Genomic DNA, 27,045 nt, shown 5'->3' on the forward strand with positions numbered 1-27,045 from the left:
GATGTTAATACAGCAAATTACCAATGACATCCTGGAGTATTGGTTTTCTAGAGCATATACGATTTGGACCCAAGGGATACGGTCCTTATCATATGTGTTTTTATTATAATATATCAACGTAATATTCCCTTGGGAATAAAATCAAAACGCAGAGCGCATATTTAATCAGTGATGATTTCCGTATTTGCATTGTAATAGGTTTGATGCTTCCTGGTTTCAAGAACGCTGACAGACTAGGCTTATGGTACAATAATCAAGTGTTAATTTCTTTACTCAAGGTTTTTGTGCCTTTTTAATTGAGTAATTTTTTTAATTCATACAACGATGTTACTTTGCCATATTTTGACAACTCCCTCAAACAAAGTTGATGTTTTTGCTGTTCTATTAAGGTGGTTTTGGTTCGTTTCATAGTTCTGGGTATCAAACCTTTGGTCACAAGCTTACCTAATGAAGGTGATTCCAGAACAACGTATTGTGCGAAAGAAAATTATATTAGTTGTATTTGAACTACCACTTGTTCGATATGGCTGTCCAAATTTTTGGTAAGAAACACATGTTTAACGTACGGCAATCATAGCATTTGTATTTTTAGTATAAAAAAAATATACTTACAATGAATTTTTGAAATTTTGTTCTTTTACTTTAACATCTTTTCCCCGCACAGTAACAACATATCTAGTGAGCCGGTAAGGGAAAACATTTCTAACGAAATACCATTCTTGGAGAACACCATGTAAGTGTCTTATAAACTGTAATTTTTCAAGTTTTGACAATAAAATATGTTAAAAGTTAAGTATGTCATTATCTTTTATTTTATTTATAAATTAACTACTGTTAAATCATTTGTATACACTTAGGCATTCATACAATTAAATTAAGCTCTTGAAAACTCTAGAAAGGCCAGTAGGGATTTGTTCAGTCAAATATGAAAGAACTTAAGCCAGATTAACTAGATTACGATATCTATTGGAATAGATCAGTTTAAAACAAACGGCAGCTCTTTATTGTGTGGACACTTTTACATGTATTGAGACCAATGACGATTAGATATTGAATAATCATTGATATTAAAGTGGCAGTAGAAGTAGACTATTAATGTAAACACTCATGTTGACATGCCATTTACGTTTGGTCGGACTATGTACCCGTGTGGCTTGCTTACTGTCAAAAGGATCATACAGTCTTGCATGTTTAAAATAAGTCACTGTATTCTATTCTTCTTCGCTATAGACAATTTTAAAAGATACAAAAAGTTATGTCTTATATGTATCATGCTAAAATAAAGTTCGCTATAAGTTTTCTATTAGCATTGAAAATTACTACAATGGCGTGGTTTGGTTAGAGTTCAGTAATATCTATTGATTGGAAAGATGATAACTCTTATAACTGTTTGATGCCTGCCTCAACACAACGGTCGCATTAGAAGAGTAAAAGAGAGGCGAAAGATACCAAAGGAACATTGAAACTTATAAGTCGAAAATATACTGACAACTCTATGGATAAAAAAGAAAAGGACAAACAGAAAAGCAATAGTACACAAAACACAACATAGAAAACTAAAGACTGAGCAACAAAAACCCCACAAAAAAAACTGGGGGTGATCTCAGATGCCCCGGAAGGGTAAGCAGATCTTGTTCCACATGTGGCACCCGTCGTATTGATCATGTTAGTACAAACCCGGTGAATATTTTTCGTCTTCTACCAATCCTAAATCACACAATTTACACAAATGAAGTTGGGATGTTTCTGTAACGTCCTAATTCTATTTCTAACGGGAATGTTCAAGAGTGAATTCTTGCAATATTTGAAAAATGTTGGGTTTTTTTCACATATGGTTCACTTGAGAATCCGGACTTTAAAGTCATCCACTCATCTGATCTTGACTGGTTCTAGTTCGCAGTTTTCAGATATGTTGTCTCTGTTGTTGAAATAATACGTGAAAGGTTACATGTGTTTAAAATTGTCTTTAAGTTGTTAAACTAAGCATTCTTGTAGCATTTAAAGGTGTAAATGTCCCAACGGAATAAATTACTAATCAAGATTTTTCTGGTATTTAAAGATCTGAGACTGCGAAAACATGTCGATAATGAGTTGAGACAGAGACATTAGTATCGGTCAACCATATCGTGATGGTGATCGTAAAACTTATGTGGTAACTATTTCAGTCGTCTTTCCTCATACCTTTGTGTAAGGAGATGTGTGCTTCCATTATGCATTGAATTATATGTAGAGTGAGTCCTATGAGTTCATCAGAACCCTCTGCACTTATAAATGTTCAAATTTCTTGCAAATGGTTGAGATTCACACCTCTAAACCATATATTTTCTTTTGTGTCATGTCAAGATAAATTGAATGATATGTGGGGTAAGTATTCCAGTCATTTGGGGAATGTTCAAGTGTATTGTTACTGGTTGAGAACACAATAACTCCACCATATGTTTTATTGATTGACAAATCAAGACACTAGTATGTTAAATTTTATAAAGGTTGAATCACCAGGCATACCCCCAACCACCTGCCATATGAGAATTTTCTGAAACCTTAAATATAGTTGATATCCTCACCCTTAAACTATCTATTTCTGATATTTCAAGATGCATTACATTATATGTAGGGTGAATCCTCTTGGATTATCCGAACCCTTGGCACTGTTTAAATATCTTTAAAATGGGGGAGATTTTCGACCCTAAACCACACATTGTCTTGTTTGTCATGTCAAGATAGATTAAAAGATATATAATAGGGTAAGTCCCAATGGGTAATTCCTACTACTGTCATTTGTGAATGATCAAATATCTTTAGAATGGTTGAGATCCCCACCCCTCAACCATGTATTTCTTGACATGTCCAGATGAATTGAAATATATATAGGGTGAGTCCACATATGTTTATGTTCTTTCGTTTGGGGGACTTCTTAACTTCATTATGTTACAATAATAGATTGACTTTTAATTATCATTATACTGAATATACATGTATGACAAGAATGATTGTAGAATGGAATATAAAAAAAATGTATTTCAATATCTGAATCCATTTTGTATTTCCAACCAGTCGATTCGAAATGTTGGTGTTGACTAGAAGTCAAATATTGTGAAAGACAATAAGATGTTTTAACATTTTGAATGAAAATTCTTAAAATTCAATATATCATAGTTGTAAACGAAATTAAAAAACGACATAGTCAACACATTCAAAAGTCAATCAAGTTTGAAAACGGAATTTTCATTGTATTTTAAGATTCAAATCTCAAATTTAGCAATATTAAAAGCTAGAAAATCATGAAATAATCATTAAATGTAAAAAAAAATTGATTCTGAATCCTGAATATCCTTTAGATTTGTATCTTATATTTTCTGAAAATATGTTCAGTTTTTCAAATCACATGGAAATATGAAGCATCGTTTATTTGTCATTTTCTGTTGAATTAGCGAAATATATACGATGTTAAAACCTCATTAATCGATTAGAGGGACAAACCAAAGTAACCAAACAAAATTTAGGAATCACAAGAACTCCAAAATGAGTAATGTTCTTGACCAAGAATGTATTGGGTACTATATCTTTTGAAGCTGTTTCTTTTCTGGTCATATATCTCCTCATAGATTTTGGGTATAATACATCCCTGAATTTCAATATTTTTACTTGATCGTTCCTGATGAAATTAAATCCAGAAAAGAGCTTCGGACGCATAAAATTTATTAAGTGTTATTTTTTATATTTTAAAGTATAGATTAATAACATCCGTCTGTAGATTCAGAAATTCTCTTGAATTGCGAACTATTATCATTCACACATGGCAAAAACAAATCCTGAAACAAAAAGATATTTTGTTGTATTATATTTTTCTACAAATTGGTAACGTGATAACAACAATTACAGATTTTCTTCGGCAGTAAGTCTTTTTGCTTTGTATTCCTTGTAATCAATCTAGGTTTAATATAATAGAATTGTTTACATTGTTACACATTTGTTGGCACTTGTCTAAAACAGAATGACTATGAAGAGGTATTTTAAATTAATCAAATACAATCTCCGAGATGTCCTCTTATCTTACATTGTTTTGTCTTTAAAAGAACTTGCGTTTTACTGAATTAGACAATACATGTTTCACGCATGAAAACGAACATGTTTATATTATTTCCGTTCTGAATAGTTGCCACACTTCTTGAAATTGACATTTTCATTGCAATCCATATCTATATCAATACCATAGTAAATGTTATTATTGTATTAGTAAAATGCCGCAATGTAGACGTTGTTTCTTTGGTTTTGTGTTGTTCAGAATACAAGTACTAGAAATCAATGTTGAAACAAATGCAAGAATCTTGAAGATAATGTCGTTTCGATATTTCGGCGGAAGGACAGCCTAGGCTCATATCTTGATGGGTATGGCCAAACGGACGTAATTTCAATAATTTCTGACTGGTCTGTTAAGTGTTAAGTATGATAGTGTTTTTTTAAGAATCAGTTTTTGAAAACGTTTTAGTGAAAGGTGTACTCATGAATTTTCTACCCTTAGTATTTTGTTGATTTCTGTGAATATTGTCCGTATAGTTTTCATTTGATCATACTACTGTATGTCCCTCGTCGTCTTGTGATTTTGATTGCCTACGTATCTTCTGACATCTTTCTATTGAGCTCTGAAGAATATTATTACGATTTTGAGTATGGACCTTTTAAAATATTACGTCCATTCGACTCAATATCAGGGCAACATCAAAATTTTAACGACAGGTTGGTTCTTCATAGTCTTGTTTTAACTGTAAAGATATAAAAATGAATAAAAGGAGTATTTGTTCACATCTTTGTCCTTTGGTCTTAATAGACAGTTGACTCATTGGCAATCATACCACACCTCGTCGACAAAAACTAGTAGATTATTCACAATTTTCCCACACAAGATACTATAGCACGACAAGTTGTGAAAGCAAATACATGTAATCTAATCATAAAAGGATGTAATAACAGGATTTACTGAGACTATTGAATGTTGTATAGCATGCTACAATGTACTGATGGTTGTTATTCAATGTCAAGCGCCATAAAATAGCCATCTTAGGATGGTATACTTTTTTAAAATGACTGTTCGGATTTGCATCAATAACTAAATATGAAACAAACATTAAGACACATAATGGCAGTATTATTAGATTCCTTTGTCCGTAATCTGTTGATTTTTGCATTAAACATAGCGTTACTGACAAGAATTCCGCTCAATCTTATGGTTCGTCTAAAGCATGCATTGGGATGTCAGGTTTCCTCGAGGCTGAAGGCCTCATGTTGACTTTGAAATGAAAAACAGCAATAAGTGTGTTAGTTCTTAGTTTTGGGTGTTGATAGGTACGTGTAGAGAATTCGTGTTTTAATAAATTATACACAATATCCTTCTTTTCCATTCCTTTTGAACATGGGCTTAAGACATTATATTGTTAGTGTTCGGTCAGGAAAGAAAGAACTAGTAGTAGTTCTAGGTAAATGCTAATTCTTTCTTTAAAATTTAAAATTATCCAAACGAAAGAGGTCACGGATGTGCGTTTGTGTGTATATGTGCGTGTGGAGGGGGTAGCTACAGCTGTTATACTTGGATAAACATAAGGCATGATCAAGTTGTCATCGTATGAAGTATACAAGGGTTCGGTAGTTACGTAGTTCATATGAGGGTACAAAAGTAATTTCAAAAATTTAGATCTTTTGTCGTTACTAATTTTCTTTCCTGCTCATGAATAAACTGGATGTATTTTAAGATTTTCAGCATAAAAACGTTGTAAAGTGTTAGGCCATTCACACAAAATTATTCTATTTGCCTTGTTCACTGCTTTGCTAGCTCACGAAAAAAAAATTACATTGTTAGTCGCACTTACTAAAATATAGAAATAAGGAGTTTGTGATCGTTCACCCCCCTTTTCCCTGCCCCTTTTCTTAACCTTGGATAGTGTTGTAACAACACAACATAGAAACAAAAACTGTGAAAATCAGTTGGAAAGGACATGACTCATCAAATTAGTACTAAACACAAAAACAACTGACAAAAAGACAAAAAACACAAAACAACAAATAACCAATCTTATTGAAGTAAGGATGGCAAGGCGAAACCTCGAATTCAATCCATATCCAGTGAAGCTTTTTCGACTTACGCTTTTAATCAAGTTTTTTTGTTTTTATACATCTTTCCTTAGTTTTCAGTTTTGCTGAATTTGATTTTTGCTTGTCAGTGTATTACCTACTAAAATCGAAGCTCTCAATTTGATTTTTTTTAATATAAGTAAAACGATCCGATTTTGCTGCGTTATGTGTGCATTATGGCATGGTATTGGTTGAAAAAATTTGATATTTTTCATTTTAATGAATATTTTTTATTTAATTGGTATATTTATTCATTTAAATGCAATATTTTTTTATTTAATTGGTATATTTTTTCATTTTTCAATGAAATATTTTTTATTTAACTGGTATATTTTTCATTTAAATGCAATATTTTTTTTTCAATTGGTATAACTTGTCATTTTAATGCAATATTTTTTATTCAATTGGTATATTTGTCATTTTAATGCAATATTTTTTATTCAATTGGTATATTTGTCGTTTTAACTTTAATTTGCAATGTTTAGTAGGTTTTTTTTATTTATATGCAATAATTGCATTATGGGAAATTGTTTGACGTCACAAGGTCAAATTTGCAACAACGTTTGTGATTGGTCGATTCTGGATTTTATATCTTATCTTGATAAGTAACTCTTGAAAATGAGATAGAAATGGGGAATGTGCAAAAGAAACAACAACCCGACCAAAGAGCAGAAAACAGCCGAAGGCCACCAATGGGTCTTCAATACAGCGAGAAAATCCCGCTCCCGGAGGCGTGCTTCAGCTGGCCCCTAAACAAAAATATGTACTAGTTCAGTAATAATGGACGTCATACTAAACTCCGAAATATATAAAAAAAAAAAACTAAAATTAAAAACTAACAAAGGCCAGAGGCTCCTGACTTGGGACAGGCGCAAAAATGCGGCGGGGTTAAACATGTTTTTTGAGATCTCAACCCTCCCCATATACCTCTAGCCAATGTAGAAAAAACAAACACACAGCAATACGCACAGTAAAACTCAGTTTAAAAGAAGCCTGGGTCCGATGTCAGAATAGGTAACAAAAGAAACTAAACTGGTATCTTATTCATTGATCGATTGATTTGAAATTACAACTGAAGTACCTACATTTCATTGCCATTACTCTATCAGATTAGAATTTTAAAAAGTTTTATACAACAATAAATGAACCATAAACTAAACATTATACTGTAGTTATTGTTTAAGCAAGACAAAAAGAGAGAGAAGATACAAAGTCCAGAATTAGCTCATTGTGACCAGATATTCTCTATCAATGAAATGATGATATGAAACACATGCCCTGGAATATGGTATCATATCAACTAGGAGACATAAACTCCATATGCAGGCACTGCTGGAAAAAAGTATAACAAAAATTCCGAACTTTAAGGTAAATTAAAAAAAGGGGAAGTCCACAAAAACTGACAAAATCAAACGTGAGACTTTATCGACCAAAAGTTCTTCTAGAACTGATGAATGAATGCTATTTAAAAAAATGTCATGAATATCGATAATTTAATCTGTGTACTACTTGCACTTCATTGTTGCTAACTCAGCACCTGACGTTATCAAAATCTATGAAAATCAAACAGACACACCTACACAGGCAAATATGATACTTACTATAATAAGAAACCTTTGTTATATCACCTTTAATTAAAAGTTATCAGCACCTGAATGATGCATTAATATAATCATAAACGTAAATTTTTCAATAATGTATTGAAATGACAAAAGGTGATACGTTTTTATTTACATTACTAGAACGTTTTGCATATGCGTGGTATTCCACGTCAAATTCAAAGATCTGGTCCCACTTAGAGTAAGCTGAATGTCAGAGGCGGATTTAGGGGGGGGGGGCAGAGTGCCCGGCCTCCTCCTTATGGAGCTATATTTATGTTTAATCCAGACTTTTTACCGGTACCACTCCAAACTTTGTCTAGTTTGGGGGCCCGCGGGTCCCCCTTTTTCAAAATCCTAGATCCGCATCTGAATGTTATCAAAGTTATAAGACACATTTATACAATCGCCATTTTACATTTTTTGCTAATCGGATGCCTATACGCGTGTCTGTCTTTCAAACATGATATGACACAATGACACATGCTCAACATCAATACAAGTGACTTTTTACTTTGAGTTGTATGAGATATATAACTATAATCATAATTTTCAATAGCATACCTATGTCCTAAATTACTAGTGAAATAATATGCACACAAATGTTTACATCTTCCCTAGAAATACTATCATCCTACAGACAAATGACTTGATTTTATGTTACCTCGAATACATATTTAATCCGTATGTATAAGTTAAATCGGCTAACAATCGAATGTATTGTGGTCGTTGGATTAAATCACGACTTCGTTCGAAACATTTTAATCGAGGGCTTGTGGAGATGCTAATTGTCTGAAGAGCCATTTTTTCTTCTTCTTTTTTTATATCAATAAAAAATAAATTCTAGGATTGTCATCGTATTCCCCGTTGTACTGAATTTCTTCTCATTTCCTTCTGTTTCCAGAGTTATAATTTCTATTTTAATTTTACTTCAACCTCATTAGGATATTAAATATTCACTGTTTTCCTTCAATGGATATTGATTGATATCAAATTAGAAAATAATGATTTTAATTGATATATGACGTTTAAATGACGTCATGTTATCGCCCCAAAAAATATACATGTTAAAAATGTTGTTTGTAACCTGTATATACTCATGCCTTTATATTATACGTGTCTGGAAATCATTCATTCGATTACAGACTTCCACTAGGTCGATACAACCCACATTAATATCGTAGGCCAATGCCATCCGTCAGTTATTCAGCATTCTGATAATCCTAATTAAAAGAAGCATCAATAGTCAATTTCAACCGTGTTTGTTTCACACTCATGGCAAAAATCTGAATGTGTTGAAACCTACACGAATTTGTCAATGATAACATAGAAAGATTTTCAATTTTCAACAAACACTCACGCAAAAATCTATCAAAATTGCAGTTTGCATGCATGTTTAGCAATTTTTAATTTGGTCTTCATGTTCAGAAATACGCTATACTGATATAAGAACATAAAATGACACGAATGCAGCTTTTACACTGCGAATTTTAGTGTAGATTGAAAGACGTTTTGAAATGGTCCTGGTGTGAATTAGATTCAGATGAAATTAGCCGTACTACTTTGTGTTTCTTTTAATGATTTATATGGGGTGACTTAAAAAGAGTTCTTCGGGAGAAACATGTATCTCATAATAAATAAATAAATTCAACCAGCTTCAAATATACAATGTGAGAGATTCAAACCTATAGTTTTATTCATCTCTTATTTCTTCAGTTAATGATGTGTGTCTAAATTGATTCAAGGATAAAGGTTGTTAAGTGCTAGAACCGAAATGGGCTTTTACGTATGAGCTTAATCAGTTTCAAAAGATACAAATATTGACTTTTAATTTTTTTGGAAATGATTTCTCGGAAGATAAATATTATATGCAGTGTTCGCATGTAATTTAATGACATATATGTTTTCTTAGTGTAAAAAACCTTTCAACGAAGAGACAATCCTTAAAGTTTGAAAAAAAAACCTAATGGAAAATATTGAAATCGGACTATTACAATTCATTTAAGACTGACTGTGCAATTTAAACAGACAGCTGACATTTTGCAATTTGAGAATTTATTCGAATTTTAGCGAAACTTTTACATTTTTAATATTGAATTCATTATTAATTCGTATTCAATGTACGATAAGATTTTCCTTTGTCCTGAATGAAAAATGATACGCAAGTTTTAAATCAAGAAAAAAATGTGCACAATTTAGCTTTATATTCCGTATGATTATTTGTTTTATATCCCTGTTTTCTTGAGTTGGTGGTATATAGTGATGACTCAGTCCGTCAGTTCGTCCTTTTGACCCAATTTTGTATCCGCAACCGCTCCCGGACATCTCGACAAAATGTTGTGACACTTTCACAAAATGTTACTCACATAAGATACTTCTGCACCTCCTATTTCATCCGAATGATTATTGGGGATGATGCTAGCATGCCATGGTCCTTGTCATGTCTGCAAACTACAATGCACATTGGTATCCGTTTTTTTTTCTTAAATCCCTGATCAGAATTTAATGAAACTTTCCCCATATGATGTCATGGTAAACCTCCTATTTTTTCTTTTGATTCGAATCAATCTAGGGTTTCCATTAGCAATTCACAGACTTTGCATTGTTTTATCTAGGGGTACTCAATTTGTAACTCCACCTAACCACCTTTTTAGAATTTATTGAAACATTGTCAAAGTTTTAACCATATAATACCATTGTGCACCTTTTTTTTTTATCTGATTTTTTTTTTTTTTTTTTTTGGGGGGGGGGGGGGGGGGGGGGGGTAGTTCCCCATTACAAATCATAGACGTTGATTTTTTCTTTTAATGATGGCAGGGGGTATCAATTTGTAGGCTTTGCTCGAAATCCCTGTAGTCTTTAGATAGAAGTACCTGGCAACTAACCGAACATTCTTTCCCTAATCATATTCTTTAATCATATAATCTCCATTTTGGGTTAACGTTGTGAGATTTTTCTTCGTCACATTGCGCCTTTTGTCAATCCATCGTAATTTTTTGTTTTTATAAGCTTCTTCTACAAAAAGGAAATAATATATAACAGGAATACATCACCAGCGGTCCTGAGTTGATCTGAAATTCAACAAGGATTTCAGACCACAAATACATTCTGACTGATTAAATTCATCAAAGAACTTGTCAGAAACTACAATTTTATGTAATACATGTGAGCAATGAATGAGAAATCATTCATGGAATCCTCACGAATTTGAATACTACCATACCACGCATTGATGATGATGATACGGCGGACCTTTCATAACATTTGTGATTTTGTTGCCAATCTGAATTCCAACATATCCGTCCTCGAAGAAATATTTTATCCCATGTGAAACCAATGAAAAGAAAATAGATTCTTGAAATTGCTCAATCGATTTTATGAATAGATAATTACATAATCGTATTAATCTGAAATTTGTTACGACAGCAACCTCAGTTACTGATCCTTTCCCTAGAAATTTCACCTAAACATATACAAAATTCTTTCATTTCTTTGTTTTTCATTTACAAATTGTGACATTGTGTTTACCTTGTCTAATTTGTTCTTGTACCGTGACGATGAACAATGACCTAATGAACATAATTCAATTTGTCGTTAATCCTTGTCTTCTTATTCATCCAGTTTTCTTAGTAAACTATATTAGAAAAATAAATCATTTAATTCTAGATTATCTCGTTGAAGTTAGATTTCCTTCTAAATGGTACCCTAATAAGTTGTGTTTTCACTTATCATTTCACGATAGGTACCCATAACAACGTTTCTTTGCTGAAATATTATTTTCATTTTATATAATTGTTTTTTTAATTCAAACCAGGTTTTCATTCCTCCGGACACAAGTAGCTTCTTTTTGGTTTTCATTCTCCGAATGTACATATATTTTGTCAACCGATGATTTAACGTGAGGTTTTGCCGATGATACATTACACTGAGTCTTGAAAAGTGCAATAATATATATACCTTTAGACTTGGTGAACTGTAGCATACACCTAGTCGTCATTACATCATCGCTGACATAATTGACAAAGTGTCTCTAGTCTTAAGGTAAAACGTGGAATTTCGAGTTTGAAAATATTATCTATTTTGATTTAATGTTTCTTCTACAAATCATATATAATTCACGTATTATGTATGTTCATCTAAGTTTTGAAGATGGTTACAAAATTTCGTACCATGCGCAGTAAAATTAGTAATATACTTGTAATCTGCTGCCGCAGTTTTCGTTGTTTTATGTTGAAAATGCATTCCAGCATACATGCTCTTGTGTTGTGTTGTTGCTGTCTCGTTGGTTATTTTCTCTTATCTTTTTATTTGATGATAAATCAAACAGATTTCAGTATTTATAACCATTAGCTTCTTCCAATAAAAAATAGATACTTGAAGTACACATTTGTCGATATCCACTTCAAGCATAACAATGTTTGCTTAAGCGCAGCTTGAAGGCTTAATAGCAATATAACAGAACTGACAACAGAAATAAATGACATTGAAGAAAAATGTTATTAATGGGTCAACAAATGGTAGAGAACTTTTGCAATACCATTAAGTCCTGCACATTTCTCGCTAATATATATCTCCAGCTGATTTCCCATGTGAAATACAGATAATAAAAGCCTGGGATTTGTCATGACTTTTATAGATTCTGAGAGCAAATATTAAGCATTGTTAATTTCAAATTTTGTATGAAGTTCTGAAATGAAGATCTGCACGTCGCCAAACAATTTAATTGTACTAGAATTATTTAGTTTTATAATGAGATCTTGATGCAGTTGGATATTTTAGGCAGATGAAAATTAGAACTTGCATGCAAATGAACAGTTAGATACTTCATTTGGATTAAGTTGTGGTGACAATAATTGACATCTGCTAGTATTAACAATTTAAGGTCAAGATCAAATCACTTAGGTTGGCTTCTTTCCATTTGATGATGTTTTAAGATGCTTTATATGGTCATATTCACTCTATTAAATGAGATATTTTGATATGATACAATCGCTATTTCCATTTAGGTATATAAGCTATGTAAAACATGAGTTTAGTATGCATTACATGTAAAGTACAACAGACACACCTTGTTCGCATACACGCAACTCATTTTGCCAACAGTTTCATAAAACATGCAAGCCAATACTTTATATATAAGTAAGAAGATGTGGTATGAGTGACAATGAGACTCCATCCTACTATTAATTTATACTTGTATTGTAAAGTAGAAAGTATTCGGGTTATTGTTGTATTAAGACATGTTTCTTTCATTTCTTAATGGATTAATCTGAATTGTGGGCACTGACAAATTTAAGTAATCGAGAAAAAAATATTATACTGTATGACCAACCTCCTAATTGGTATGACAGATTAAGAAATCCGTAAGTATGGTATGATTGCCAGCTCGCTTTGTCTCAGTATATAATGATTGCCCACTCCCTTTTTCTCAGTATGCTACATTACAGAAATAACTCCATCATTGTTTTAACCGATGAGTTTTTCTTAATGTATGCAAGTAAGTGTACATTGTTATTTCCAAATGATAACTTTACTAAAATTTTACTAAAGGTAATGCTTATCTCAAAAGTCTTTCCTAAGTGGACATCTGTTCAGGAAAAGATAAAGTAAAGTATTGATTTTTTTCACGAATTGTAACATTAATAAATATTCAAAAGTGTTATGTTTTTGAACGTTTTACATATATAGATACGTACGCATGCAGACTATACTGTGGTGGTATAATGGTCATTATAGAATTGAATGCTGGGTGCTTTTTTTTCTACAACTTGATAAGAATATTGTTTTGGAACATATATTGGAAGAAGACTTCAATTTTTTTAATTTAAATTATTAATTTTGTATTCTAAACATTAATATGCTATTCTGGGATTTCTTTAAAGAGACAGATTTTTTTCTTAATATAATCTGCTTTCCTTCAAATTTCAAAGAAAAACGCCCCGCCCCGTTGGTGTCGTGGTAGCGTGCTTGCCTCGATTTCATGGGTTCCATCCCCGGTCGGGTCAAATCAAAGAATTGAAAATTGGAATATTTGTTGCTTCTCTACTAAGCACGCAGCATTGTGGAGTAAGCACAATCTCGTCAAAATATGCATGTAATATTTGCCACTGACTTCATTTAAGTGTAAAGTTTGATTCCATATAATTACATGACTCATTCTAGTTTCAATGATTTGTATAAAAAATCAATGATGATATCTATAATTTATTAATCAGTTATAACAATAAAAAAATCTGGGTATGTACATACATTCAATTGAATGCTATGGTTTTTGTTTATATCTTTACTCCGTGAAAACGCAAGACTAAAACAGATGTATATATACAACGTACATTTTCTTAGCAATAAAAAAAGAATTGACTATACTTCCGATGATGTCATTTTAAAGACTGTAGTAATATTATCTCAAATGCATTCATCCCATATTTTTTTTTTCAATTCCATTGTACTACTAGTAACTAAATCATTGTATCCTATATATTTACTTTTCATTTTGATTTTTTTAACTAATTAAGTTGGAAGTTAGTTTACTATTACTTTTTTATGATGATAATTAAAAATCATTTGCATTTAATAAGATCGCTTCTTAGTTTAGCATGCCCAGTGAGACGAAATAGACAGCAGAGTACGCACCTTGAAGAAAGCCACACTTTCATAAGTTTGATATTGGTGTTGCCATACGTTTGAAGTGTAGATCTTGCTCTATAGAAGTTCTTCATCTAAAATGATATAAAATAGTTAAATGGTACTAATCGGGCAATCAAAATCCAAATTCGAAGTAACTGTCAAAAGAACAAATGGTGTGGTAAGGGCGCTATTTATCCCCAATATAAAGTCTATTATTCCAAGATAAAAACGAGTTTCTAGTTCCTGCATAAACATGTGAAATATAATGTGTTTTGTAAACTTTTCTGATAAAGCGTTAAAGTTTGCATCACAAAATATGCCAAAAATTTCTTTAGAAACTAAGGGGATAAAATAATCGCCCCAAATAAAACTATAGAAAAAATTATGTTCTCCAGAAGGATAAGCGAGCTTTGCTGACACCCGTCCAGCTGCTCACGATAAAAGTCCTTTAATAAGAAACCAATTAAGATAACAAGGACGTGTTCAGACAGAAACCGATTGCAAGCAGAGAAAACTGCCAACCACTATAGCAGATGACAATACGAATACTAAAAATCCCGGCTAAAATATACATACTTATTGAATTCAGTCACGAACTCCGATTTCGCGGGTGTGTTCTAGTAAGTCTAAACTCTAAACGTGAATATCAAAATGTAAACACAAAATGTTCTTATCATGTCGCTATTAAAACGTTTGATACCTATTTCAGCGCATACGGCCTTGTTTCTGGAATAACCATTATTATTTTTATTTTTTAATAATTAAAATTTCTTCTCAGAAAGTATAATTAAAATGTTACCAGTATCGAGGTATTGGTGAGAAGACGGATTGCGCCATCGAGACTAGCAGTCTACGTGAAGTTTGTACGTCCAAGTGGCAGTTTAAACATTAAAGTCTTGATTTAATTTATAAACATTAACATTTTGTGTTCCAATTGATGATCACTTTGATATCATCGCCACACATGATTGGACTGATATTGTTTGACAATTCTAAAAAAGTTACCTGTTTCCATGGAAACAAACTGAAAAGTGAATTGTTGTTTTCATTTAATACATTTAAGTGGTATTGGATATAAACATAATATATGGCACATATGAGAGAATGTAATGAACACGCTACCTCATAAAATATCTATCACGAAACAGTGGAGGTGGAAAAGAATATAAAATAGCATTATAAAATAAACATCATTCGTTTTAAAATTCTGAGTCTATATTACGTCTTATAATTCAACAATTGTATTATTTATATTGATTGAGAAAACCAAATACGTTTAAATCTTCTGCTGATTTCGTGAATATAATACTATCTGCCATGTCTGTATTTCATTATTAATGTAATAGGTGGCACCAAGGGAAATATTAAGTTTAAAAATAAAATCAATATATAGACCTATAGCATTATGATCGAAAAATATGTTCATTTCTATTGTAGATCACGATGAAGTTGCCGTTCATGAGAAACTATACGTTGACGTATATTTTTGGAGTAATAGGGATTATAATTCTTTTAGTCAATGATTTCATCACAGGTATGTTAATTATTATGCCGTAGTTCATTACTATTAGACATTGTGAAGGGAATACTTGTTTTTGTTTTTGGCTGCATATGACTGTATAAAAGGAGCATGGAATTGTAAACCTGTATTAGCGTCTTATTTTTAAGATTTTCATGTTTCTCCCCTTTAGTGCAATTATCAAATAAATAGTAATGGATATTCAAAACAGAGTCATATTTTAAGTGATTTTTCCTTTTTAAATTTCTTTGTTTCCTTTCTTCAAGAAATACGCATTCATGTTAACTTTACTTATATTGTATTATTTACTAATATGTGGTTAATTCTCAGGTGGCTACTCATTCACAGCCAATTTTATTTTAATACTAAAAATTTACTGGATTTTTTTTTCTTCCTTGGTAAAATTTTTATGTACTCAATTTATCCCATTTTTATCGTGATTGATGAAATATCTTATTTTAAAGGTTAAGATAGAGAGAAAACTCTTTAATAAAGGCACTTATGTAAAATAGGTTTACCTGTTCATGTGTTATAAAGCAATGAAGTAAAATGGCTTTACCTGCAACTGTGAAAAATACTATAGTAAAATAGTTTTACTGTATCTTTGCTATAACGCACTTTACTTAAAAATTTGGCACTTTTTTACAGGACGACCTAAACTGAGACTGTAACCACATTCTCTCACCTGCTATCGGTACTGCAGACGTTATCTGCTGTACAGGATCGCAAAATCCATTGTTTTGCAATGGCAATCGAAAAAGCAGACAAAACATCTGCTGTAAGCGGTGACAAAAACAATTGCATGTAATGGCAATCGGGAGCACATATCATATTGTTTCTGTCGTAAAGATAACCGGTAATAAGGGTGGGGCTAACCCGTGAAGAATTTCATGCACGTGGAAGGTTTGGCATTGAAAAGCCTGTTTTAAACTTAATATCACTTTGTCTTCCAATCGCTCGCATTATTGTCATGGTATTGCCAGTGGATTTTGCCTATCATTAGCAAACAACACTATACACTTGTTATTTCCTATAATTTTACTAAAACTTCAATGAATATGAAAATAAGAAAAGACGAAGTATGATTGCCAATGCAACAACTATCCACCAGAGATCAAATGACGTAGATGTAAGCAACTCTAGAACATTATAAGGACGTTAACAGTGAGCTAAACATATACCATATAGTAAGCTATAATAATTCTTTGAATTTTCTCCTGATAATTTTATGCAGTCTTACTGTTTGATAAGCAAAAATTACTTATCGATCAATGAAAAAAGCTAAATTTTACACTAATTTCAGGAATGAAAATGAAAAATAGCCTAATGAATTGATTTTAAAATAATAGTATTTATTGCTAAATAGCAATATAATAATATTAACACTCACTACTTTTAATACTGTTTTGGCTGAAGAATAAATTAAAAATAAGCTATCTGGCATCTGTTTTGAAAAATTCCTATAAAGCATAAATTGAATTTCTCTTATATCTTAATAAGTTACAGTACCCTCTACCCGTCCGTGTCATAAAGCTATCGATAGTGAACGGCTGGAATATAACGATTGGATGACTCCCTCATATGTACATTTGTTCTATTTAAGTGAACGGATACATGTTTTTGATTGTAGGCTAATTTTTATAATTGTTTAGACATGATTGTTCTGAGAATACTCTGACATTTAGTCACGAGCATCTTTCCATTTCCATTCCAGACATATAAAGATTAATCATACTCCCTATGTGTGTTTTTAAACTCTCGGTAACAAACAAAAAACCCGTTTTTATATGTATCACGCTAAAATGATATTAATCTTAAACTATCCTAAAATAATCATCATTAAATTCATACAATATGCCTTTTTAATCTTTTACAATAAAGAAGTAAATGAAAATATTTATTGGTCCAATCGAGTAATATTGTGTATCAGTCATACAACTTTGTGGCAAAATGTCTAGTTCATATCTACTGTCTGTAAAATGCTTTGCGACCGATATGAAATCAAAGTGCAATGCTTCAAACTTTATGTATATAAATACCAGATATGATAGTAACTATGATGTATGATTAAAGACACGTCATAACCCACGGCCGACACTCGGTTAATCTATATTGAGTATGCGGCTATATGGGCGGTTGGTCTGTTATTCGGGTCGGTTATACGTCTGTTAAGAGTAAAACGCACAATTTAAATGTTCAACTCTGTTAAATATACAGATTTTTGGCATATTATAAGAACCAAATAAAAAAAAAAGAAAAGTGTCTGACAAAATGATATCTATCATAGAACATTGTCCACCTGTAAAAACATTTCATAGTCTGCGCAAACTTCAGTAAAACTAAAAGGCGTCGCGCAAGTATGTGGTATTTATGCTCATACGCATAGCAATTGTTTTAATAAAAGGCGAAACAAACAATTTTAGATATCATTTAAAGGACACAAAATAGTACTTTGGTTCTAAAAAATAAATTGACATTAGCAAATATTTCATAATTGTAATATAACGTGAGTAATACCACGTTTTAGTGACTATTAGGGGAATAAAATCTGTTAATGGGTTGGCCAATTAAAATTGTGTCAGTTAAGAGTTATTTAGCCACGACAATAGTTTTGCTACCTTTATAATTTCCCATTAAAAAAGTTAAGAATGAGATGTACTTGAGTAAAAAAAAATGACAATACGGTGCTACAGTATCCTTGTAGTAAGAGCATTTTTATTTTGACTTTCTTTGCATTTTATTGAAAGGTGTGTCACTGCAATATAGCGTGATATGGATTGGCCGCTGGAATATGCATGAATTTATTATTAACGTTTTCAATTAGCCTTGATTTTTGTGTCTGTTCAAAGAAGCACGTTCAAAAATCCGACTGAAAGTGTCTGTCTTATACAACACCGGGTACATATAACGTGTTGTCGTTCTCATATGGACATGATATTTGCCACTGGACGTTAAACCCTAATTCGTCAGCATCATCCAATTGGTTCTTTTGTTCTATTACTTAATCATATGTTGTTTACAAAACATTCTAAAGAAGTAAATGGAAAGAAGCGAATGCAGCTACATTTTATTATCTTAAGTTTTAATTCATTTTATTCCGTTTATTCATTTAGTTCATTTTATTCCGTTTATTCATTTAGTTCCTTTCTACATAAGTGCAGAGGAGAACTGCAGTTGTGCGCTTGTAAAATTCTAGCATTTGTTATCAATTTGAGTACATCGCAATCCGTTACTGTTTCAACCACCCCCTCCCCCTGAAATTTTGTTTTGTTTGCACTTTACAATATTTACTGAGCTATCAGATTCAGCGGTTGACAGGAGGCCAATGTTTATCGGACTCCAGTCTCAAATAACATAAAGTGATATACAGTAAAAAAATTGCAAAGCATCTATATAGATATCGTTGTCTATATAATACTATTAATTTAAAAATAAGGAGATGTGGAATAAATGCCAAAATTGTTTTAACAATCATCTTGGAGGGTCTAAATAGTAAAAAGGGGTGTTTCATGTCTGTATTCTTAAACAATTGTTATTTTTCTCTCTTTTTTAGCAATGCATCACTCTCTACTGTCCTTATCTATTCTTCTATATTCTGCGTCTCCATCCAGATTCTCGTGTATACCATGAGGGTCCGGATTGGGAGTGTTGTTTATTTCTGTATTCTTTATATGTTATGTCACTTTTCTCTACATTTTATTTATTTTTCTCATTATTCTTTCTCTATTCTTTATATTTTAGCATCCCAATATATTTTACTTACTGATGTTTAGTTACATTACGACGTTTATCTCTGATATAAAAAAGCAGATGTGGTATGATTGCCAATGAGACAACTCTCCACAAGAGACCAAAATGACACAGAAATTAACAACTATAGGTCACCGTACGGCCTTCAACAATGAGCAAAGCCCATACCGCATAGTCAGCAATAAAAGGCCCCGAAATGACAATGTAAAACAATTCAAACGAGAAAACTAACGGACTTATTTATATATACAAAACAATGAACGAAAAACAAATATGTAACACATAAACAAACGACAACCACTGATTTACAGGCTCCTGACTTGGGACAGGCACATACATACATAATGTGGCGGGGTTAAACATGTTAGCGGGATCCCAACCCTCCCCTAACCTGGGACAGTGGTATAACAGTACAACATAAGAACGAACTATACAAATGATGTATATACTGGTTACCAATGTAGATGACAAATTGGTGTCATTCATAACAACGAAACAGAATTCACATGATATATGCGACCATTCTTGAATGAAATTAATATTACTTTAATATTACACTTTTTGAAACCATTTTTATCAATTTCCAATTTCCATTGTCTAAATTTATGTTTCATTGTTCATGTGTTGTTTCCGTATATTTTAGCCACTCGTCTTGAGCCTACCCATTTGATCCGATAACTCCCCATAAAGCAATCAAATTATATTTTCATTGCCATTCATAACTCTTAACAGACCAAATAACAGACCGGGTTTTATACATCCGACCCATTAACAGACCAGGTTTTTAATAAAAATTGATTAATATTACCAAAATACAGATTTTCGTGTAGATTTTTCACACAATGATATTAATATGGTTAACAAACACAATGCCTGTCTTTTTTCGATGTTCAAAATATTGCATGCAAGTAAATTCAGCCAAGTTGTTATTTTGTTTACATTTTGTGTGTGTAAAATGTGTATAAATTTATTGATGAGTTACCCGCCTTTTCATTTTATTGATTGTTTATCGAAGCTAGAAAAAAAATAATTACACCACTGGATTCAGTACATTGAATTGTTTTGTTAGACATGAATAATTTTTATGATAAAAACTATATTTAAAAAGTTGTACAATGAAACATACTGAACTTGCAAGTATTTTCTCGATAACACCTGATTAACAGACTTTAGCCAACCCAATTAACAGACCAACCGCCGATATAGCCGCATACTCAATATAGATTAACCGACCAATCTCTCGGTTAGCCGAGTGACGGCCGTGTAACCGCTTCTTTATAATATATATATAACACTGCATGTGCCACCTACCATATACTAATTAATGCATGCAGTAAACAAATTAAAAGGTAGTCATTTTCAGCTTTTTAAAACTTATTTGTAAAAATGTGAAGACTAGGGAAAAAAAAAGAAATGTAATCTGACAATTCCAAAAAAGTTTCGAACATCTTAAGTTCAATATCACTAGGGGAAAAGAGGAAAGGCATAATAGAGTAAAAGAAGATGGTCATTCCTTACTTGTTAAAGACACTTCCCTAAATGAATTGAACCATGTTTTACGTCCCACTTGCATGACTTTGGAATAACGTAGTTAAGATTAAACAACATATTATTTTATGTAATATTATGCAACAGTTTTAGAGACATTATTAAAAACAACCCTTTTGAAAGATATGACTGTTATTTTATAATCATTTGATTTGTTCGCTTGTGTTCCTGTTCTTATTCTTATAATTAGGTCTTTCCACCTTTCTGTGGAAAGACCTATTGGTTTTCTTCTGATTATTTTTTTTTTCTTCCGCCTAATTTTTTTCTTGCGGTGTATTTTTGTTTCAAAAGATGTCGCTTAGTTTTTTGGTATATGATATCATACAGTCTATACGCTTTTGAAACTGACCCTGTTTAACCAAACACTTTTCTTTGTAAGAGTTATCTCCCCAAACACTGTTTTTCTTGTTATGAGATCTCCTCCGCAACCGTAAAAGAAAGCGACAAATTTATTTTTCCAAATTGCTCGTTATATCCTCAGGATGTTAGGTTTTATTTAGACCGAAGCTTTACGAAGACTCCATATGAGAGTTATTTCCCCTTTTGTATTTGATATATGTGAAATGTATTTGTAACTGGAAAACCATAAGTGATAGAGGCGTAGGGTCTTTTGATTTGAGGTCCTTGGTCCATAAAAATGAAAATGAGGTCAAGGTCAAAGGTCAAGGTCATGTTAAAATTTTGATTTTGGCTTGTTATCACTAATTTTCAGAAATCTTATAAGATATCGACAACATATTTTTATAGAATTGTTAGTTGCGACATGTCGTAACACGTAAATTTTAGTTGAAAGGGTACGTAGACATTTAATGGGAGTTTTCGCCCCTTTTATATCTAATATTAGCTGTATGGTAATATAACTCATTAACAATATATAGTAGAGACCTAGAGTGTTTTGATTTGAGGCCCTTGTTTCATGACCTTGAAATTGGGGTCAAGGTCATGTACAAAGAGGCAAATTATGTGTTTTTGGCACTATTTAAAGAGTTTGATTGTGTTTTAATGCTTTTGTAGGTTGACATTGACCTTTAACCTTACTACTTGTTAAGTGATCTCTCAAAAGATAAATCCCATGTGTTTAGATATATAGTATCTAGGCTTTCAATTCCGTTTTTGCAGGATCCAAGTGGATCCGTTCTCTGTGTTAATCAACTAACTAACCAACCAACCAACCAACCAACCAACCAACCAACCAATCAATCATTGCATGCCTGCATGTTTCCGTCTCATGTGTTTAATATGGGGTCCAAGATCTTTTCGCTTGTTTCAAGAGACCATATCCCACATGTTAAATTAATCAATCAATCAATCAATCAACCAATCAATCAATCAATCAACCAACCAACCAACCAACCAAGCAATCATTCATTGTATGCATGTTTCCGTCTCATGTGTTTAATACGGGGTCCAAGATTTCCTTTGTTTCTTTTTTTCGCTTGTTTCAAGAGACCCTATCCCACGTGTTTAATCAACCAACCAACCAATCAACCAACCAATTCAATCAATTAATTAATCAATCAATCAATCAATCAATAAACCAACCAACCAATCAATCGTTCATTGTATGCATGTTTCCGTCTCATGTGTTTAATATTGTATTTACATCTCTTCTGAAAAAAAAAATCCACATGCTTGTTATCAGATGTTCTCAGAAACTACATGTCCAATTGACCCCAAATTTTGCAGTCAGCAGAGTATAGTATACATGTATTGAATCTTCATAAAACAACGTGGTGCAGATATCTCTCAAGAATTTTCCTAGAGAAAAGAAATTGCAATGCCGTAAAAATCGCTTGCTAGTTCCGTAAATCTCAGTGAAATCCTACAATAAAATGTCCGCTCCTAGATTGAAATACAAATCTGTGTTACAAACTGCTGCTGAAAAATGTACATTGTATGAAAATAATCGATAAACGTGTTTTAAAGTTACACAGGATCAATTAAATCCAAAGCATGCACTGCTCGTGAACTGTGATCGAAACGTCAATTACCTACAATGACAAAAGAAATACATTGTGTGTATTCCGTCGCTATACATGTTGTCTGTCCAACGTCCCCACCTAATATAAAGCCTCGTCACGTGACGCCACAACCTGGCGCGAGACAAAGACGCGCGCGGACCCTGAAATAGAATAAAAACTTTCCAAACTAAATATAGAAACTTAACCAACACACTAATATGGACCCTTTAAAGAAAGAAAAAAAAAAACAAACAAACAAACAAACAAATAAACAAACAAACAAAACAAACATACAAATATATCAGTCAATCATGTTTCAGGTGGGGGAAAGACCGTTTACAATTGCTTTTTAAAGCAATTGATTTATATTTTCTTTAATACACCGTTACTAAGACAGATATATAAAGGGTGGATGTACATTAGGTATCAAATCCATGTAATCATGAGAAGTGACCAATTATAAATCAAAGGAAAAACATTTTTATTGCGGTTATTCATATTGACAGTCGCTGGATTGTGTTCTCGTATGAACTAACACGCTCAAGCCTTATATCATAACCAACAGTCTCTAGTTAGGATCAGTTAGCGATACTCTGATATTTTTCGATAACAGCTAGGTATTTACGAGCATGAAATTATTATATTGACAATATTATACTTCCATTTTCCAAGTTATCTATGAATTTCATATAAAATTAGTGAAGCTGTCCAACAAATTCAATAATTTCTTTCCCGACAAAACCTTTTTACGACTTCATTACAGGTGACTTTAAAGTCCTGTCCAATATCCATAAATCATCACTAAAATATGTACCAATTGTCAAACATTGTTGGTTGATGCATGTTACCAAAACAAAATTGTCTGAATGACACTGTGTATACTCTATCACATCACATATATTTCTTATTTATATTTATCTACCATTGCTTTGTTGCAGCATATCAGAGTACCTATGATAATTACCTGCCAGACCAACCGGAAATAGAATCTTTACCAACAGACAAAAGGTACATTTTAATTGGATGGTCTAAAATTGAAATATTTTTATGTTACGTAAATTTTAATACCAGAAAGAGATACTGGATATTATTCATTTTGTACAGTTAATTACATGTATATCATATATAAATTGTATTATTCTACATAATGAAAAAGTGAAAAAAATACTTTTTTTTATATCCAAAAGTGTCATATCTAACGCTCAATACTAGTTAGTTTCTATACTTCAAAGATAAATTGGTATCACATTTTTTTTGAGAAAAAAAAACACCAGAATATGGAGAAAGTTCAACATCAAACTATTGATGCTAAAATGATACATAGAAACTGAAAGATATATACAACGGTAATCCACTATGATCCTCATATAAACGTAACCTCTACATTCTACTTCTTTAGATACGCCATGTTATCGTATAGCTTCAGACCAAGAAGCAGATACGGATCACGAAGAAGATACCGGCCATATCGAAAACATTATAGGTACATTTACAAGTATTCTAACAAGTATGTACAAACACCAAATAGCATCTACACATTTCTTTCGGTATCACCTTATCTATGCTTATATTAAATAAGACTTTCGGAAGCATGAAAGTCGCAAATATCTTTCAATTGTTTTTGTTTACTGAGCATGTGCATGTGCATGGACTAGAATAGACGGAGTGTTTTTCTACTGTCAGATACTATTTCACTTTTCACCTTTAGAATCTATATATAAAATGAAACGCACATATGGAAACATACACATAGATATAAAAGAATCTATATATACATCCATGGTAACAAAAAATAAAGATGTGTTGTTTTAGTATAACAGATTACTTTTTGCGAATCCGCAAATATAAAAATGTCCAATTAAGTTACATCTTTCCGTAAAGCATATAATGCTGATTTGGAGAGCATTGAAGTAGAAAAAATGATTAAAGGGAGAATTGTCCTAATAATGCAATTATAATTTCTGACAAGTTTGCATATTTCTGTTTCTTCATGTGAATTCTTGTTTCAGTTTTGCTTTTACTTAAAATTAAGAATAGGAATGGGGAATATGTCAAAGAGACAACAACCCGACCAAAGAGCAGATAACAGCCGAAGGCCACCAATGGGTCTTCAACGCAGCGAGAAAATGCCGCATCCGGAGGTAGTCCTCAGCTGGCCCCTAAATAAAAATGTGTACTAGTTCAGTGAAAATGGACGTCATACTAAACTCCAAAACATATAAATGAACTAAAATTTAAAATCATACAAGACTAACAAAGGCCAGAGGCTTCTGACTTGGGACAGGCGCAAAAAATGCGGCGGGGTTAAACATGTTTTGTGAGATCTCAACCCTCCCCCTATACCTCTAGCCAATGTAGAATAAAGAAACACAGGGCAATACGCACAGTAAAACTCAGTTTAAAAGAAGTCTGAGTCCGATGTCAGAATAGGTAACAAAAGAAACTGAGCAAAATGACAATGATACATTAATTAACAAAGGACTACTAGCAGTTACTGACATGCCAGCTCCAGACCTCAATTAAACTGATTGAAAGACTATGTCTTCATCATATGAAAATCAAGTACAATCCCTCCCGTTAGGGGTTTAGTATCTTACCATCATAAAATATATGAGAAGAACATAACTTGTATCTATATAAATATATGTAACCTTTTTTTTTCTTGTACATTTATCTTTTTTAATCTAAAATATTTTGTTGTTTTATAGATAAGAAATCGAATTTTGTGCATAATTTCGTGAATTGTGTAAAGTTTTACGTTACTGTCTCATACACGTATACCAAAACTTCATTTATTCATGTTTCATCATTTAATTTATAATGTACTAAATGTATATGCATGTATTTAGAATATGAAATAATTTTTACATTTGTTTTATTCTATTGTATTGTTATTTTTTCACGAAAAGTTTTGAATCACTCATAGGCTCTTCTCACATTGTTTTAATTTTGTTTCAGTTATAGTCAAAATCGTGACAAGCCATGGATGAAACTTCCCAACATGTGGTGTTTCAGACGTCCATGTTCAACAACCAACGATTGCTGTAGAAAACACAATATTTGTGATCCTAGCGCAAAACGTTGTATCGACTGCTGGTATGGTCATCCATGCACAAGGAATGCTGACTGCTGTGAAAGATTTCCTGTATGCGACAATAGAAGTAACTCTTGCAAGAACTAAAATGTTTCGAAGTAAATCAAACCAAAGCTGTGACACTAATCATTGCATTTGTATTTACTCATTCAATAAACGATTTATTTCTTTTATATGCTTTCTTCAATTTTGCTCGAACATACGCATGACGCATTTAAGATCACAATGTTTTTCATCAAACTGATGGATTTTTTTAATTATTTTTAAACTTAAACATTTCAATAAGATTACCATACGAAATTTGTTTGCCAAACAAACAAACAACCGCGACGATTCTGATCTATAATTTGTACAATAAATTTAGCATAATTATGGACTATGGCTATGTCAAAGAATATGGCGACCATTTTTTTTTCAAATTACAAAGTGAAGACGTAGAAACTATTCAGCTAGTAATACATGTATGTGAGATCTTTATAACAGAGTAGAATTTAAAATGCTTAATGAGTCTTTGATCAATTTTGCAGCATCTCCTTCCCGCAAATCCAAATATTACAAGACACCTGTCTTAAATTCATGAAAATATGAAGATACTATTCCCTGTTGTATTATTTAAAGATCTTTACAGTTCACTAGACAATCCAATATTATTAGTTACACAGTTTGCTAGTAACCTAATACGATATATATGGGGGTCAGTAAATTCCATATAGGGTGAGAGCGAAGTGACCTAATGCGATATATATTGGATCAGTAATTAGGTCAATAGCTCACTATATGTATCGAATTTATCTTATCGACTATCTTAACATGTGGTCTTCC

The 27,045-nt window shown here is 32.1% G+C and overlaps 2 protein-coding genes across 2 annotated transcripts in view; one reads left to right on the top strand and one right to left on the bottom strand.

The window, feature by feature from the left end:
• Nucleotides 1-26,396, top strand: part of LOC127728346 (uncharacterized) — a 50,603-nt gene extending 24,207 nt beyond the window's left edge. Inside the window, exons 2-5 of the mRNA XM_052235698.1 lie at nt 15,789-15,885; nt 24,068-24,137; nt 24,529-24,636; nt 26,088-26,396. Of these exons, the coding sequence (XP_052091658.1) occupies nt 15,795-15,885; nt 24,068-24,137; nt 24,529-24,636; nt 26,088-26,310 (492 nt within the window). The 5' untranslated portion in view covers nt 15,789-15,794 and the 3' untranslated portion in view covers nt 26,311-26,396. The remainder of the gene's footprint in view (nt 1-15,788; nt 15,886-24,067; nt 24,138-24,528; nt 24,637-26,087) is intronic.
• The window catches only part of LOC127728294 (ral guanine nucleotide dissociation stimulator-like 1), a 431,288-nt gene that overhangs the window by 201,998 nt on the left and 202,245 nt on the right, over nt 1-27,045 (bottom strand). The window lies entirely within an intron of this gene.

Source organism: Mytilus californianus, unplaced genomic scaffold (assembly GCF_021869535.1).
Source record: "Mytilus californianus isolate M0D057914Y unplaced genomic scaffold, xbMytCali1.0.p SCAF_2, whole genome shotgun sequence".
NCBI lineage: Eukaryota > Metazoa > Mollusca > Bivalvia > Mytilida > Mytilidae > Mytilus > Mytilus californianus.